The sequence below is a fragment of the Ovis canadensis genome, chromosome 18 (assembly GCF_042477335.2).
Source record: "Ovis canadensis isolate MfBH-ARS-UI-01 breed Bighorn chromosome 18, ARS-UI_OviCan_v2, whole genome shotgun sequence".
Lineage (NCBI taxonomy): Eukaryota > Metazoa > Chordata > Mammalia > Artiodactyla > Bovidae > Ovis > Ovis canadensis.
Genome location: NC_091262.1, coordinates 34,230,519 through 34,242,806, shown reverse-complemented (window position 1 = coordinate 34,242,806; position 12,288 = coordinate 34,230,519). Strand labels below are relative to the sequence as shown.

General features: G+C 41.3%; 1 protein-coding gene across 2 annotated transcripts in view; it reads left to right on the top strand.

Moving 5' to 3' along the window:
* BLM (BLM RecQ like helicase) overlaps positions 1-12,288 on the top strand; it is a 90,148-nt gene that overhangs the window by 29,812 nt on the left and 48,048 nt on the right. For both annotated transcript variants that reach the window (XR_011250520.1, XM_069560345.1), the window contains exons 4-8: positions 927-1,089; positions 3,616-3,734; positions 7,292-7,424; positions 8,345-9,048; positions 10,972-11,163. Coding sequence is in view for 1 of the 2 variants with exons in the window: in XM_069560345.1 (XP_069416446.1) it covers positions 927-1,089; positions 3,616-3,734; positions 7,292-7,424; positions 8,345-9,048; positions 10,972-11,163 (1,311 nt within the window). In the remaining variant the exon portion in view is untranslated. The remainder of the gene's footprint in view (positions 1-926; positions 1,090-3,615; positions 3,735-7,291; positions 7,425-8,344; positions 9,049-10,971; positions 11,164-12,288) is intronic.

The window sequence follows — 12,288 nt, the reverse complement described above, 5'->3', positions numbered from 1 at the left end:
CGTGGAGGTACCCACCGTATGAAATAATTGTAAATATGAGACTAATATTTTTAAACACCTGAATCCCATCAAGGTTACTGCAGGGTAAGAGGGGACTGAAAAGTGACTGATTATAAGCAAGACTATAGTCTAATCAAATGTGTTACTATTTATGAAGAGAAAATTTGACAAAAGGTAAACTAGAGAGCAACGATTTGGCACTGTTTTCCCACATAGTTGAGATAGAGACATTTATTCTGGGAGACTTAAATAACTAAGACACCTTTGGGATAAGGTAGACATAGTTTATCGGCATCAACAATGGTACTTGTATAACCCTCAGGCTTACTTACTGTACTTTACTCTTATTTAAATATGAATGAAAAATAGAGAAATTAAAGGACTGATACTAAATATGAGTTTCATAACTTAACTGGAGACAGTCATGAAAATCCTTAAGCAAATCATCAGCCTCAATCCAGCTTTTGTTGGACTTAATCCAGTTGATTCAGTCATCTTCCGTGAAGAAACAAGCCAACATTAACATGTGAAAGGAGAGAACTCATATAGTACAGAGTGCTGCTAGTGCTTTTATCTTATCCAAAGCACTGCTTTTAAGTGCTCACACCCTGTGCTTTCTGGCTCGTTAATATTAAAATAACCTACACTTATCAACTATTTTACTTTATTTTTTAAACTTTTTATTTTGTATTGGGGTAGAGCCAATTAACAGTGTTGTGATGGTTTTAGAGGAACAGTGAAGGGACTCAGCGATACACATCCATGTACCCTTTCCCCCCACCAACTCCCCTCCCATCCAGGCTGCAACACCACATTGAGCGGAGTTCCCTGTGCCGCACAGTCTGCTCTTGTTGGTTGGGGGATTTGGGGTGGCATGTACACACTGCTGTGTTTAAAGTGGATAACCATCAATTGTTTTATTTTAGGTAATTGTGAAAAGAAGAAAAACTTGGAAGGAACAGAATTACATTCAGTTGAGAAATCTTCATGTGTTGAGCTCATCGAAGATGATTATGACATAGATTTTGTCCCACCTTCTCCAGAAGAAGGAATGACTTCTACCTCTTCGTCCTCTTTAAAATGCTCTAGGTAAAACAGTTCTATTAACTAATAAACAGTTTCTGAGATAGCTAAAATAATTTTAGTTGTGTAATGTCACCTCAGAATTGACTAATTTCATGCTCCTGCAGTTTGTTTTGTATTCAAATGAACACATCAAGAAATTCCGATTTATATACATTTTATTTAATTGTTGGCATTCTAAAACTACATAGTCCAATTATCATTAATTACATGGCACCTCCAAATGGTTTTATGTAGTTGGTCTCGATATATGGAATGTAGCCCTAAAGATACTGATTTCCTAGACCTGAAATGACCCCAAACTAACACCTTTGCAAAGTGACTTTTACTAAGTAAAGTGTCTTTTCTTCTTCTTTAAAAAATTTTTCTTAATCCAAATATTAATAGAATTGACCATTGGTATTTGTTAGTCACTGAATTTTGATAAATTTGTGACATGATTGTGATTAATTGGTGCTGTTACGGGAAAATAGAGAATCCACATAGTTCATTAACAGCTTAAAATACTAATAGTCGTTGTTACCGCCATACTCCAGCCTAAATCCACTCAGTTGAGAGGTCTGATATACTATGCTGCTAACCATATTTTGATGAGAAACAAATCCCTCTAGTACATCACCTGAAGGAAGGAAGGCAGACAGGAAGGAGGTGTTTATCTACATAAGCTGGTTTCTCTGGGTTTTTGTTTTAACAGGTGGGTTGAGACATTTACAGAGGTGGGAGAGGGTGAAGCGTGATTGCTATTTGACAACAAAACAGAAAAACTCCAAAAGTTCCCCTTTTTCATCTCCCCCATAAAAATGCAGACAGAGTTGTGGAGAAAAAATTCAGCAAGAGTTCACATAGCATTATTCAACAGCATTCTTATTTCTCAAATGGGCTAAGATCCAGTGTAGGGTTATTTCAGGTGTGTATTGCACAGATAACATTGTAGCCACTCTAACAGGATATTGACTGATAGTCTTATAGTCCAACAAACCAAACATTTTCTCTATCCACATTAAGTTTTATTATTTTTATTTTATTTTTTTAATTGCAATATAGTTGATTTGCGATATTGTATTAGTTTCAGGTGTACAGCATAGTGATTTAGGGTTTGTACTTTTCTTTTTCTGGTTGTACTCCATTATAGATTGTTACAAGATATTGAATATAATGCTCTGTGCCATACAGTAAATCCTTGTACCTTGTCTATTTTGTATATGAAAGTGAAAGTGTTAGTTGCTCAGTCATGTCCAATTCTTTGAGACCCCATGTACTGTAACTTGCCAGGCTTCTCTGTCCATGGAATTTTCCAGGCAAGAATAGTGGAGTGGATAGCCATTCTCTTCAGGGGATCTTCCCAGCCCGGGGGTGGAATCGAGGTCTCCTGAGCTGCAGGCAGCTTCTGTGTGAGCTGCCAGGGAAGCCCAGTCTGTGTTCGCACCGCACACTCCTGACTCATTCCTCCCCCTCCCTGTCCACGTCGGTGTGTTCCTTCTCTATACCTGTGTGTGATGTTTACATTGCCGTAATCAACATGTTGCTTTTATTTTTCAATCTGCTTTTCTTTTGACATTATTTTTAAAACGTTTTCCATATTGTCACATAGTCATTATTTTTATTCCTCTTAATGGCTGCATGATTTATTGAGTTGTCGTACCACAATTTAGTATACTTTACCTAGATCTTCAGCAGTTGGAACTGCAACCTTGTATACATATTTGTATATATTATAAAACTAAAAGAGGATTTTCACAAATGCTTTATGTGCAGTACACACTTTGTTATACACATTTTGTTATATTTTATTACATTTTAAAGTGCTGATTGTGACTTCCAAACTTACTTCAGAGATGTAATGGTTAGAAAATATATAACAAAAAGGAGAATGTGTTTTTGTATCTCCTGTATTCCTAAACCTCTTTAGCTGGCCCTCAAAATCCTCTCTCTGCAGACCCCAAATTATCTTTACAGCTTTATCTCCAGTTATGTTCTTATGGTAACCCTAAGCTCTATTGCCTAATGAATCTCTATCCTTCATAAGTGTTAGCTTTCTTTGGATTGCCATAGTATCCTCTCTTTAACACTTATTTAATACTAATTTATTTTGTTACTTTAAAGTATTTTTTATATCCAGCCAGAATTACCATGTTTATGTGTGTTAATATCAGGGCCAAAAGATGGCAAACTTTGAGGGCCAGCTAGGGCTTCCCAGGTGGATCAGTTGGTAAAAGATTCACCTGCAGTGCAGGAGATGAGGGTTCAATCCCTGGACCGAGAAGGAATGGCACCTGCTCCAGTATTTTTGCCGGGGAAGTTCCCTGGACAGAGGAGCCTGGTGGGCTGCAGTCCATGGAGTCACGAAAGAGTCGGACACGACTTAGCGACTGAACCGCCACCCACGCTAGAGATGCAGAGACATGGGATGCAGAGACATGTTTCTCTTTTCTGTTACGTAGTGTCTAACCAGGTGTGGAAAGTACTAGAGGGAGAAGGATGCATTTGGTCTGGGCTGTACTCTGATCAGTTTAATGTGTTTTCAATTTGTAGTATGTTGAAGGATCTTGACACCTCTGACAAAAAGGATGGTCTTAGCACATCAGACTTGTCAAAACTCAAGGAAATGGCCACACAGCAGCCTAATCGAGAAACCAGCACAAGCTGTGAAGGTACAAAAGTATTTTAGACATACCACATGTTGTAGCTGCTTACTTTTGAAAACAAAGTAAGGTTGTATTCTTAGCCTGTGACTGTATAGCATAAGATGATGAATCTGTAGTTTCTTTTGATCTAGTAGTGAATTATCCGTAATAACCAACTACCAGCATTTGCTCAAATAACTCCGAAACTCAGAAACTTGTTTTCTCACCAAATGACTCTCTAACATGTTTTTAGAGTAGAAGAGGAATTTTTTTCTCATACTGCACCAAAATTTTGCCTTCCTGTAGCTTTAATCTTTGTGAGATAAATGTGAAGTGCCTAGAGCTAAATATTAGATCTTATATCTCTTTTTTTATAGGTACTGATTTCTAGACCATCCTCCAAGTTCTCTGGGTTTGGTATTCACTTAAAGTTTAATACTTTTTGTTTGCTTGATTTATTTCTAATTCATTTTTAAATTTTCTATTGAATATCTAGTATAAATAATCCAATAGCACCTAAAGGCTTTGAAAAACTGCTGTGTCTCCTTCCCACTCCTGATTTCTGTCTCCCAAAGGCTTTTTCCGACTAGAAATTTGTTTCCTTCTAGTCTGAATGGAGGAGCCTGGTAGGCTGCAGTCCATGGGGTCGCTAGGAGTTGGACACAACTGAGCGACTTCATTTTCACTTTTCACTTTCATGCATTGGAGAAGGAAATGGCAACCCACTCCAGTGTTCTTGTCTGGAGAATCCAGGGATGGGGGAGCCTGGTGGGCTGCCATCTGTGGGGTCGCACAGAGTCGGACACGACTGAAGTGACTTAGCAGCAGCAGTCTGAATTTTTCCTGGTATTATTCCTTTTTGTTTTCTTCTTTTTGTTTCCTCTTTTCTCTTTCACTCTTCCTGGAACTTCAGCTTTTGGACCATTAGACCTCCATTAATTAACTTTTCTGTTTTTTTAATCTCTTGCCTTTTTTGCTTTCTGAGAGATGTCCTTGGTTTTTAAATTAACTCTTGCATGGAATTTTTCATTCTTATCAGATTAATTTCCAACAGCTGTAACCTATGAGTATTTCTGTAATGTTTTCTATTCTTATTTGATGGGTACTGTACTTAGGGGGTGTGTGAATGTGTGTTTGAGAGTTGCTGAACTTATGGTGTGTGTGTGTGTGTTTGCACACATACATGTGTAGTGATCTCTTGGTATGGTTCCTGATTCCTCTGAATTTTTGTTTCTTTTCATCTCTGAATTTATTGTCAAAGATGCTCCTGAAATACCAGATGTAGGCACTCTTCTAAGTGCCTTACAATATTAATTAATCAGTTTAATCCTCACAGTGATCCTTTAAGATAGTGTCTGTTATCCCATTTTACAAATGAGGAAACCAAGGCACAAGGTACCAGAGGGCTAAATAATTACTCACGGTCGTAGAGCAGCAGAGCTGGGACTTGAGCCCAGCAGTCCTGAGGCTCTTGACTCTGCACTGGCAGCCACTGCACCGTGCTGCTCCTGCATCGTCAGGTTTCACTGGGGAAATGGTTGGCTAAGACGAGAGCAAGGACAGGGCCCTACACAGTGTCCTTAGCGGCCTCCCTCTCAGCTGACAGCAGTCTATTCATCACCACCTCGTGTTCATCTTGTTACACATCTGCCTTCAGACTGTGTTTCTCTCCTTTGTCCCTGGGGATCCGAAAGACTCGCTCAGTTGACTCCAGAATTTGAAAGTCTGAGGCAGCAAGAGGAAAAAGGGGGGCCACTGGCTCTAGGCAATGCTGACCTTGTGTGCAAGTCTCCCTCTTCCCACTCCTGGCTGGTGACTGTGCCAAAGTAGTTCAGCCTCTTTGGACCTCAGTTTTTGTTCCTTCTGTTAAATGAGAATAGTATCTGCCTTGCCTGGTTGTTGTCAGGATTCAAGGTAAAGTGCCCCTTGCACTGCAGGCCTTCAGTAAATGGGGGCTTTTGTTATCTGCCAGTCTACTGATCCTTTCAAAAACAGAACCACGTTGAGATGGCTGTTGTATTTTTATGAACTCTTGCGAACTCTGTGATTGTTTCCTCTTTTTCTTAGAGCTCACAAAGCAGCCATTTGATAACATGTTCTAGAATTTTGCCTTGAACTAACTTTAAGAACACCAGCCTGTAGCTTTTGGCATCCCTTTAGAATTTTTTTGAAAATTAGAACAATGTTTGACTGTCTTCACTCTCCCTTCAACTCTCCTATTAACTAGACGCCTCATGTATTAGTGAGACTTTCTTTTGCAGGTTTCCTTTGTACTCTGAGGTGTAATCTGTCTAGACAAAGAGACTTGAGCTCCTTTCCAATAACTGTATCTCTGAGCCTGTCTTGGTTTCATTTCCTTTGGACTGCTGTTTATCCTCCTCTTTCCAATCCAATGCCCGTTCTCCTTCCAGAGAAGACAGATGTCGAACAGGAGCCCAGTGAGTGCACTTGTACCACTTCATCCTTCAGGACCCTGTTTACGTCCGTCGCTAGTGAAAGTCCTCACTCGCAAGGCGTTTCCACATGGACATGCGGGTCCCCTCATTGGGGTCGTGTCCACACCCCGTGCTCATCTGTCCTCGCTTCCTCTCCTTAGACCCTTCAGCTGGCTCCCTCGCTCAGTAATTTCCCAGCAACCGCCTCCGCTTCTCCGATTGTCTCTGAGAATACTGTTGCCTCTGTGGCTGCCTAAACTGTTTATTTCACCTGAACACCTTAGGCCCCAGGGGATGGTAGGCATGCTTCTTGCTACCCATTGCTCCCCTAACCCATTTTTTTTTCCTTTGCTTCATCTAAAGCCACCCCTCCTCTGACATCTATTTCTTGGTTATACAGCTGAAATGTCAAAGTGTGGAGCGGGCTGGCTGGATTCACATGTCCGTATGGGTGTTAGCAGGAATTTCTCTCTCTCACACCTGCCTCTCACATCTCCCCATCTCAGTCTTCCGTTTCCCTCCATCTCTGCTTTCTGCTTTCCCTTCCGTTGGCCTTATTTTCAAGCTTGTATTTTCCCTCAGGGTGGCAGAGTTGGCCACCTGCAGCCAGTCCAGCTTGTTGAAGAGAGAGGTCCTCTTTTCCAGTCAGTCAAAAAACTCTCAGATCTAATTCTCACTGAACTGTCTCATGTCACATGCCCCCTGAGGAGTTAGGGGTGGGGGTGGAGGGTGGGAGTGGTCTCCAAAAGGAAAGTGTAAGTGCCATGCTGTTAGGAAGCTCTGGCTGGCAGGCAGACGAGAGCAACACGTGGCGTTCTTACCTGTCCAAACTGTATGACGTACTCTGTGTGGGCATGGTGAGATTTACATCTGAAAAAAATAGTTAAAAAAAAAAATCATAAAACTTTTCTATCTTACTGCAACCTTGGTTACCTTATAATAAGAATTAGCAGGAAATGAAACGATAACAATTTTGAGCTCTCATGATACAGATTAGAGCCAGTCTGATTTCAGAGGCAGATAACGGGAGAATATTATTGTTCAGAATCCTGTTTTTAAGCTACTTCAGGTGTTAGATGCAAGGCTTTCAAGATTTTAAGTCTTTTTCTGTTGTCGGTGAAAAATATTCATAGCATAATTACTTTACAGCTAGACAGACAAGTTTGCAGCAGCAGCTTATCCATGTGATGGACCGAATCTGTAAATTAGTTGATGCTGTTCCTGATGATGAGCTGAGAGCTTTGGATTGTGGGGACGAGCTGCTCCAGCAGCGGGACATAAGGTATCTTGACTTCTCTCATTCTGATCTGATTGCGTTTCCACCGACATTGTAAGTGTCAAACATACAGGGCAAGATTGCCAGGCATTCTGCCCCACAAATTGTGTAGCATACTTATCACTGTCATTTTTTTTCTTTTAATTCTATGTTTGGAATATAGTTGATTTACAATGTTATATTAGTTTCCGGTATACCAAAAAAATGACTTAGTTTTACATATACATATATCTATTCTTTTTCAGATTCTTTTCCCAAACATGTTATTACAGGGCTTCCCAGGTGGCCCTAGTGGTAAAGAACCTGCTTGCCAGTGCAGGAGATGTAAGAGACACGGGTTCAATCCCTGGGTCGGGAAGATCCCCTGCAGGAAGAAATGGCAACCCACTCCAGTATTCTTGCCTGGAAAATGCCATGGACAGAGGAGCCTACTGGACTACAGTCCATGGGTTCTCAGAAAGTCAGACATGCCTGAGCAACTGAGCACACACATGTTTTACAGAGTATTGAGTAGAGTTCCCTGTGCTCTGCATTATGTCTTAAATTAATTTACTTTTCAAACTGTTCCTTTAGCATTTATATTCAGATTTTTAAGGTTGGAAATATTTTGCCAGTTTGGCATGAAAACTAAATATAAACTTGTGTGTACCCTACCATTGCCAGCCTGTTGTTTAGTTGCTAAGTAATGTTTGAATCTTTGCAACCCCATGGACTGTAGCCCACCAGGCTCCTCTGTCCATGGGATTCTCCAGGCAAGAATACTGGAGGAAGTTACCACTTCCTCCTCCAGGGGATCTTCCCCACCCAGGGATTGCACTTGTATCTCTTGCATTGGCAGGCGGATTCTTTATCACTGAGCTACCAGGAAAGCCCACAGCATTGCCAACTACTCGTCGTTAACTTGGCATCCTGTGTTCTCTCTTCAGAAGGAAACTCCTAGCTGAAGCGGCTTTTGATCCCATTGATGCCAGTGTTCTTAGCTCCATGTGGGGATGTAGGCCTGATCCTCTAGAGAGCCCTCTGGGGGACTCGGCCTCTGCTTCCTTACCTTACGCATTTCCGAAGGGTGATTCCTGTCCTGCAGGGAATGCTGTGAAGGAATTCACTCTTCCACACCTCCCCTCAAATTCCATGTCCACCCGGGAACGTTTACTGACTCCTCTCCTAGGAAAGACGGGAGTCTCAGCCACCACGAAGAGTCCCTTTGAAAGACCGCTATTCAGTTCCCATTTACAGAAGTCCTTTGTAAGTAGCAACTGGGCTGAAACACCGAGGGCAGAGAAAAGAAATGAAAGCCCTAATTTCCCAAGAAATGTTCTCACAAGCACGGCTGTGAAAGATCAGAATAAATATACCACCTCCGTAAATGACTTGGAAAGAGAGCTCCAGGCTGCTTGCGAGATTGACAATTTTGACATAGATGACTTTGACGATGATGATGATGACTGGGAAAATCTGATGCAAAATTTAGCAGCCAGCAAATCTTCCACAGCTGCCTACCCACCCATTAAGGAAGGTCGACCAGTTAAATCAGTGTCAGAAAGACCCTCTTCCGCCAAGACAGACTGCCTTCCAGGGGCGTCTACCACTCAGAATAAAAACTTCTCAGAATCAATTCCGAATTACCCTGGTAAGTTTACAATAAATGGAATGCTTATATTTTCTCTGACAACAAAACTGTCCAAAATAGGAATTGTACAAGAGAAACCATAGCAAATCATCATTGCCTGAGAATGACATTGTTTCTATGCAGATTTCTGCTGATAATATGAATTACAAATCACAATTTCAGAAGCAAGTTGCTCTTTTGTCTGGGTACCAGCTGTAGTTTTATAAAATGTGTAATTATAACCTATTGTAGTAAAGCTCTTAAAGTCATTACAAATGTGCTTTGCCTTTAACATTTTTTAGTCCCTAAAACAATAAAGCTCATGAGGGCCAAGTTTTTAACAATTTGGGGGATGGATAAAAAGCAAAGCTAAATTTATGTGTTAAAAATGTCATTGTGTGTATTTTTAGAATCCTGGATTGATAAGAAATGATGTTTATAAAGCAGTGGAACAGGTTTTATGTCAAAATACTAAAATTTACGGCAACCTAAGAAGCCAGAAATTTCTTAAGTCAGTCAAATTATTTTTTTGGTCTAGGATCATTTTAATCGACTCAGCAAATATTTCCTGAGTGGCCACCATGTGCTATGCTCAGGTCCTAGTGATAGATGGATAACAAAGAGTTCCTATCTGCTTGGAGCTCACAGTTTAGTGGGAGAACATTTTGGAATAGTGAAATTAGCCATTGTAAAGGCTGCAGAGAAAAGCCAAAATTAATTTTGAAACCTTACATTAACCTTATAAAGTTATCAAAAGGTGGGTTTTTTTAAGTTTATATGTGTATGGTTTTGTAAAGTGCATTCCTCCCTATTTTTGCCATTGATGACTTAATCCCACAGAGGTTGTTCTTACAGCTATGCTGTTGACCTTTAAAATAACCATTAATGGATTTATTTCTGTCATGTTTAAGTGTGTCATGCTTGGTGTTCGCAGTTATCTTTGAGACGGTTGAGGGCTGGGGTGAGAGGAACTGCCAGAGCTGGAGTGAGCACTTTTCGTCCTCTGTGGGCACCCACCCAGAGTTGCAACAGTGAGGGGGCAGAAGAGGGGGCAGAGGCGAGTGACATGATAGAGGGAGATTCATAGGGAGCTAGGATGACTCTGAGCTTTCAGACCCGGTGGCTGAGAAAGCTGTGACACCGTGAACAGAAAGAGAAGTCAGGAGGCAGAGGCAGATTTGGAGCAGAGCTGAGGAGGGCTATTTTAGGGCTTGCTGAGCTTCAAGTGTTGGGAAGTCATTCAGGCGGAAGTATCTTGCAGACAGTTGGAGGTGCGTGCAGCCCTGGGACTTAGGAGGGCGTCAGTCTAGTCTTGAGAAAGAGATCTGGGCATTCTGTGCACATCAGCGATGTTTAAGGTCAAAGGACTAGGAAAATTCCAAAAAGAATGTCTACTGAGCCCAGTCCCAAGTGTCAGAGACTCCCAAATTTCAGGGACAGGTGGAGGAAATGGAGCCAGGAAAAGGAAGTTAAGTGAGTAGAAAACCCAGGACTGTCTTCTTTTTTTAAAAATATGTATGTGTGTATTTGACTGTTCCGGGTCTTAGTACCACATGCAAACTCTTAGTTGAGGCATGTGGGATCTAGTTCCCTGACCAGGTATAGAACCCCGAGCCCCTGCATTGGGAGCACAGGGTCTTAGCCACTGGAACACCAGGGAAGTCCCCCCATGATTGTCTTGAAGTTCAAAAGAGAAGGAGGAGAGAATATATAGGAGGGGTAGGTGCTGTAAAAAAAAAAATCAAGGAAAGATTTGAACTTGTCCCTTAGGAAGTCTCTGGTGGCCTTGACACTGGGCAGCAAGGAAACCCTGATCAACAGGTAAAGAAGGGTGTGCTGTAGCAGATCGTACACCAGCGATTCTGCAGGGCAACGGGTTAGAATGCTAAAGCTTACTGGTTACAATAATGCCCTGATTTCTCTTAACATTGATTATTTTCTTAGACAAGATGGAGCAGAATTTAGCATCCAGAAATCCGAAACATGAGCGTTTCCAGAGTCTTAATTTTCCTCATACAAAAGAAATGATGAAGATTTTTCATAAGAAATTTGGCCTGCATAATTTTAGAACTAATCAGCTAGAGGCGATCAATGCTGCACTGCTTGGTGAAGACTGTTTTATTTTAATGCCCACTGGTATGTATTTTTAGATATGAATTGGCAGGAATCCATTGGCAGATGTTAAATGAAAGCCCTTTAATAGAAATAAAAAGAACACCTACACCATATTTCTATCATTTAGGGGCCTCTAACCCTCCCATGCCACAGTTGGGAAAGTATATTACTTCATATCCTCTGTTCTGGTTGTTGACATGATAATATTTATTGCCCTTTAAGATCCTCACCTCAAAGCTCATTGTGTGGAACTGATCGAGGATTTTCCTTTGGGAATTTTTCTTTTTTTCTAGTCTAAATTAGCCTGGAACAGGAACAAAAAAATTACTGTCAGAGACCACAACCACTTCTGGCAGTTTATTTGGCACAACCTCGTGTGGCCTGGTGGTTGAAATCATTGGCTCTGGAGTGATGCCCTGGGCTCAAAGCACAGCTCTGCCGCTTATTAACGGCGTGGCCGTGAGCAAGGCTCCCCCAAACCCAGGCTCCTCGTTTGTGCAGTGGGAATAATACCAAAGCAACCACTTCACAGAGTGTCATGAGGATTAAGTGAAAAGCCTGGAACATAGTTCTTTCTTGTTTTCAGTTTTGAAGAGATTCAAGACTTTTCATTGTGTTGTTAAAGTGTATAACAGCTATTGAGTGATTTACAGTCATCCAAGTAAGAATATTAAATCAGCCATTAGGATAAGAAGCAGGGGAACATTGTAAATCACCTATGCTTCAATTAAAGAAAAGAAAGCAAGTCGCAATGTGGGACGTCGGGGTTTCATTACTTACGTCTAGTCTTCCCTCTGCCTCTACTTGCCTTTGTTGTGACCTCCAGCAATCAGTTGTCGCCATCGTCATTAAATAGCGTTGACTGGGCATCTGAATTTTCTCAAACTGATCTTACATTTTAGATGGTGTTGGTTTGTTTAGTCAGCAGCTTTCCATACTTTATTAACTTGCCGTTCAGTGTGTGTCTTCTGTTTTGACTCCAGTTTGGCACTGCAAAACTAAAGCTGGAGAGGGAGGGCCCTGGCATTCTCCTTGCCCAGCAATCTGAGGCACTGGCAGTTTAGTGGTGGAATTCTCACCCTCCTCATCCAGCAGTTTCATTCAAGGCTTTCCAAGACCCTCTAGGGTTTCGAGGGGGCATTTTTC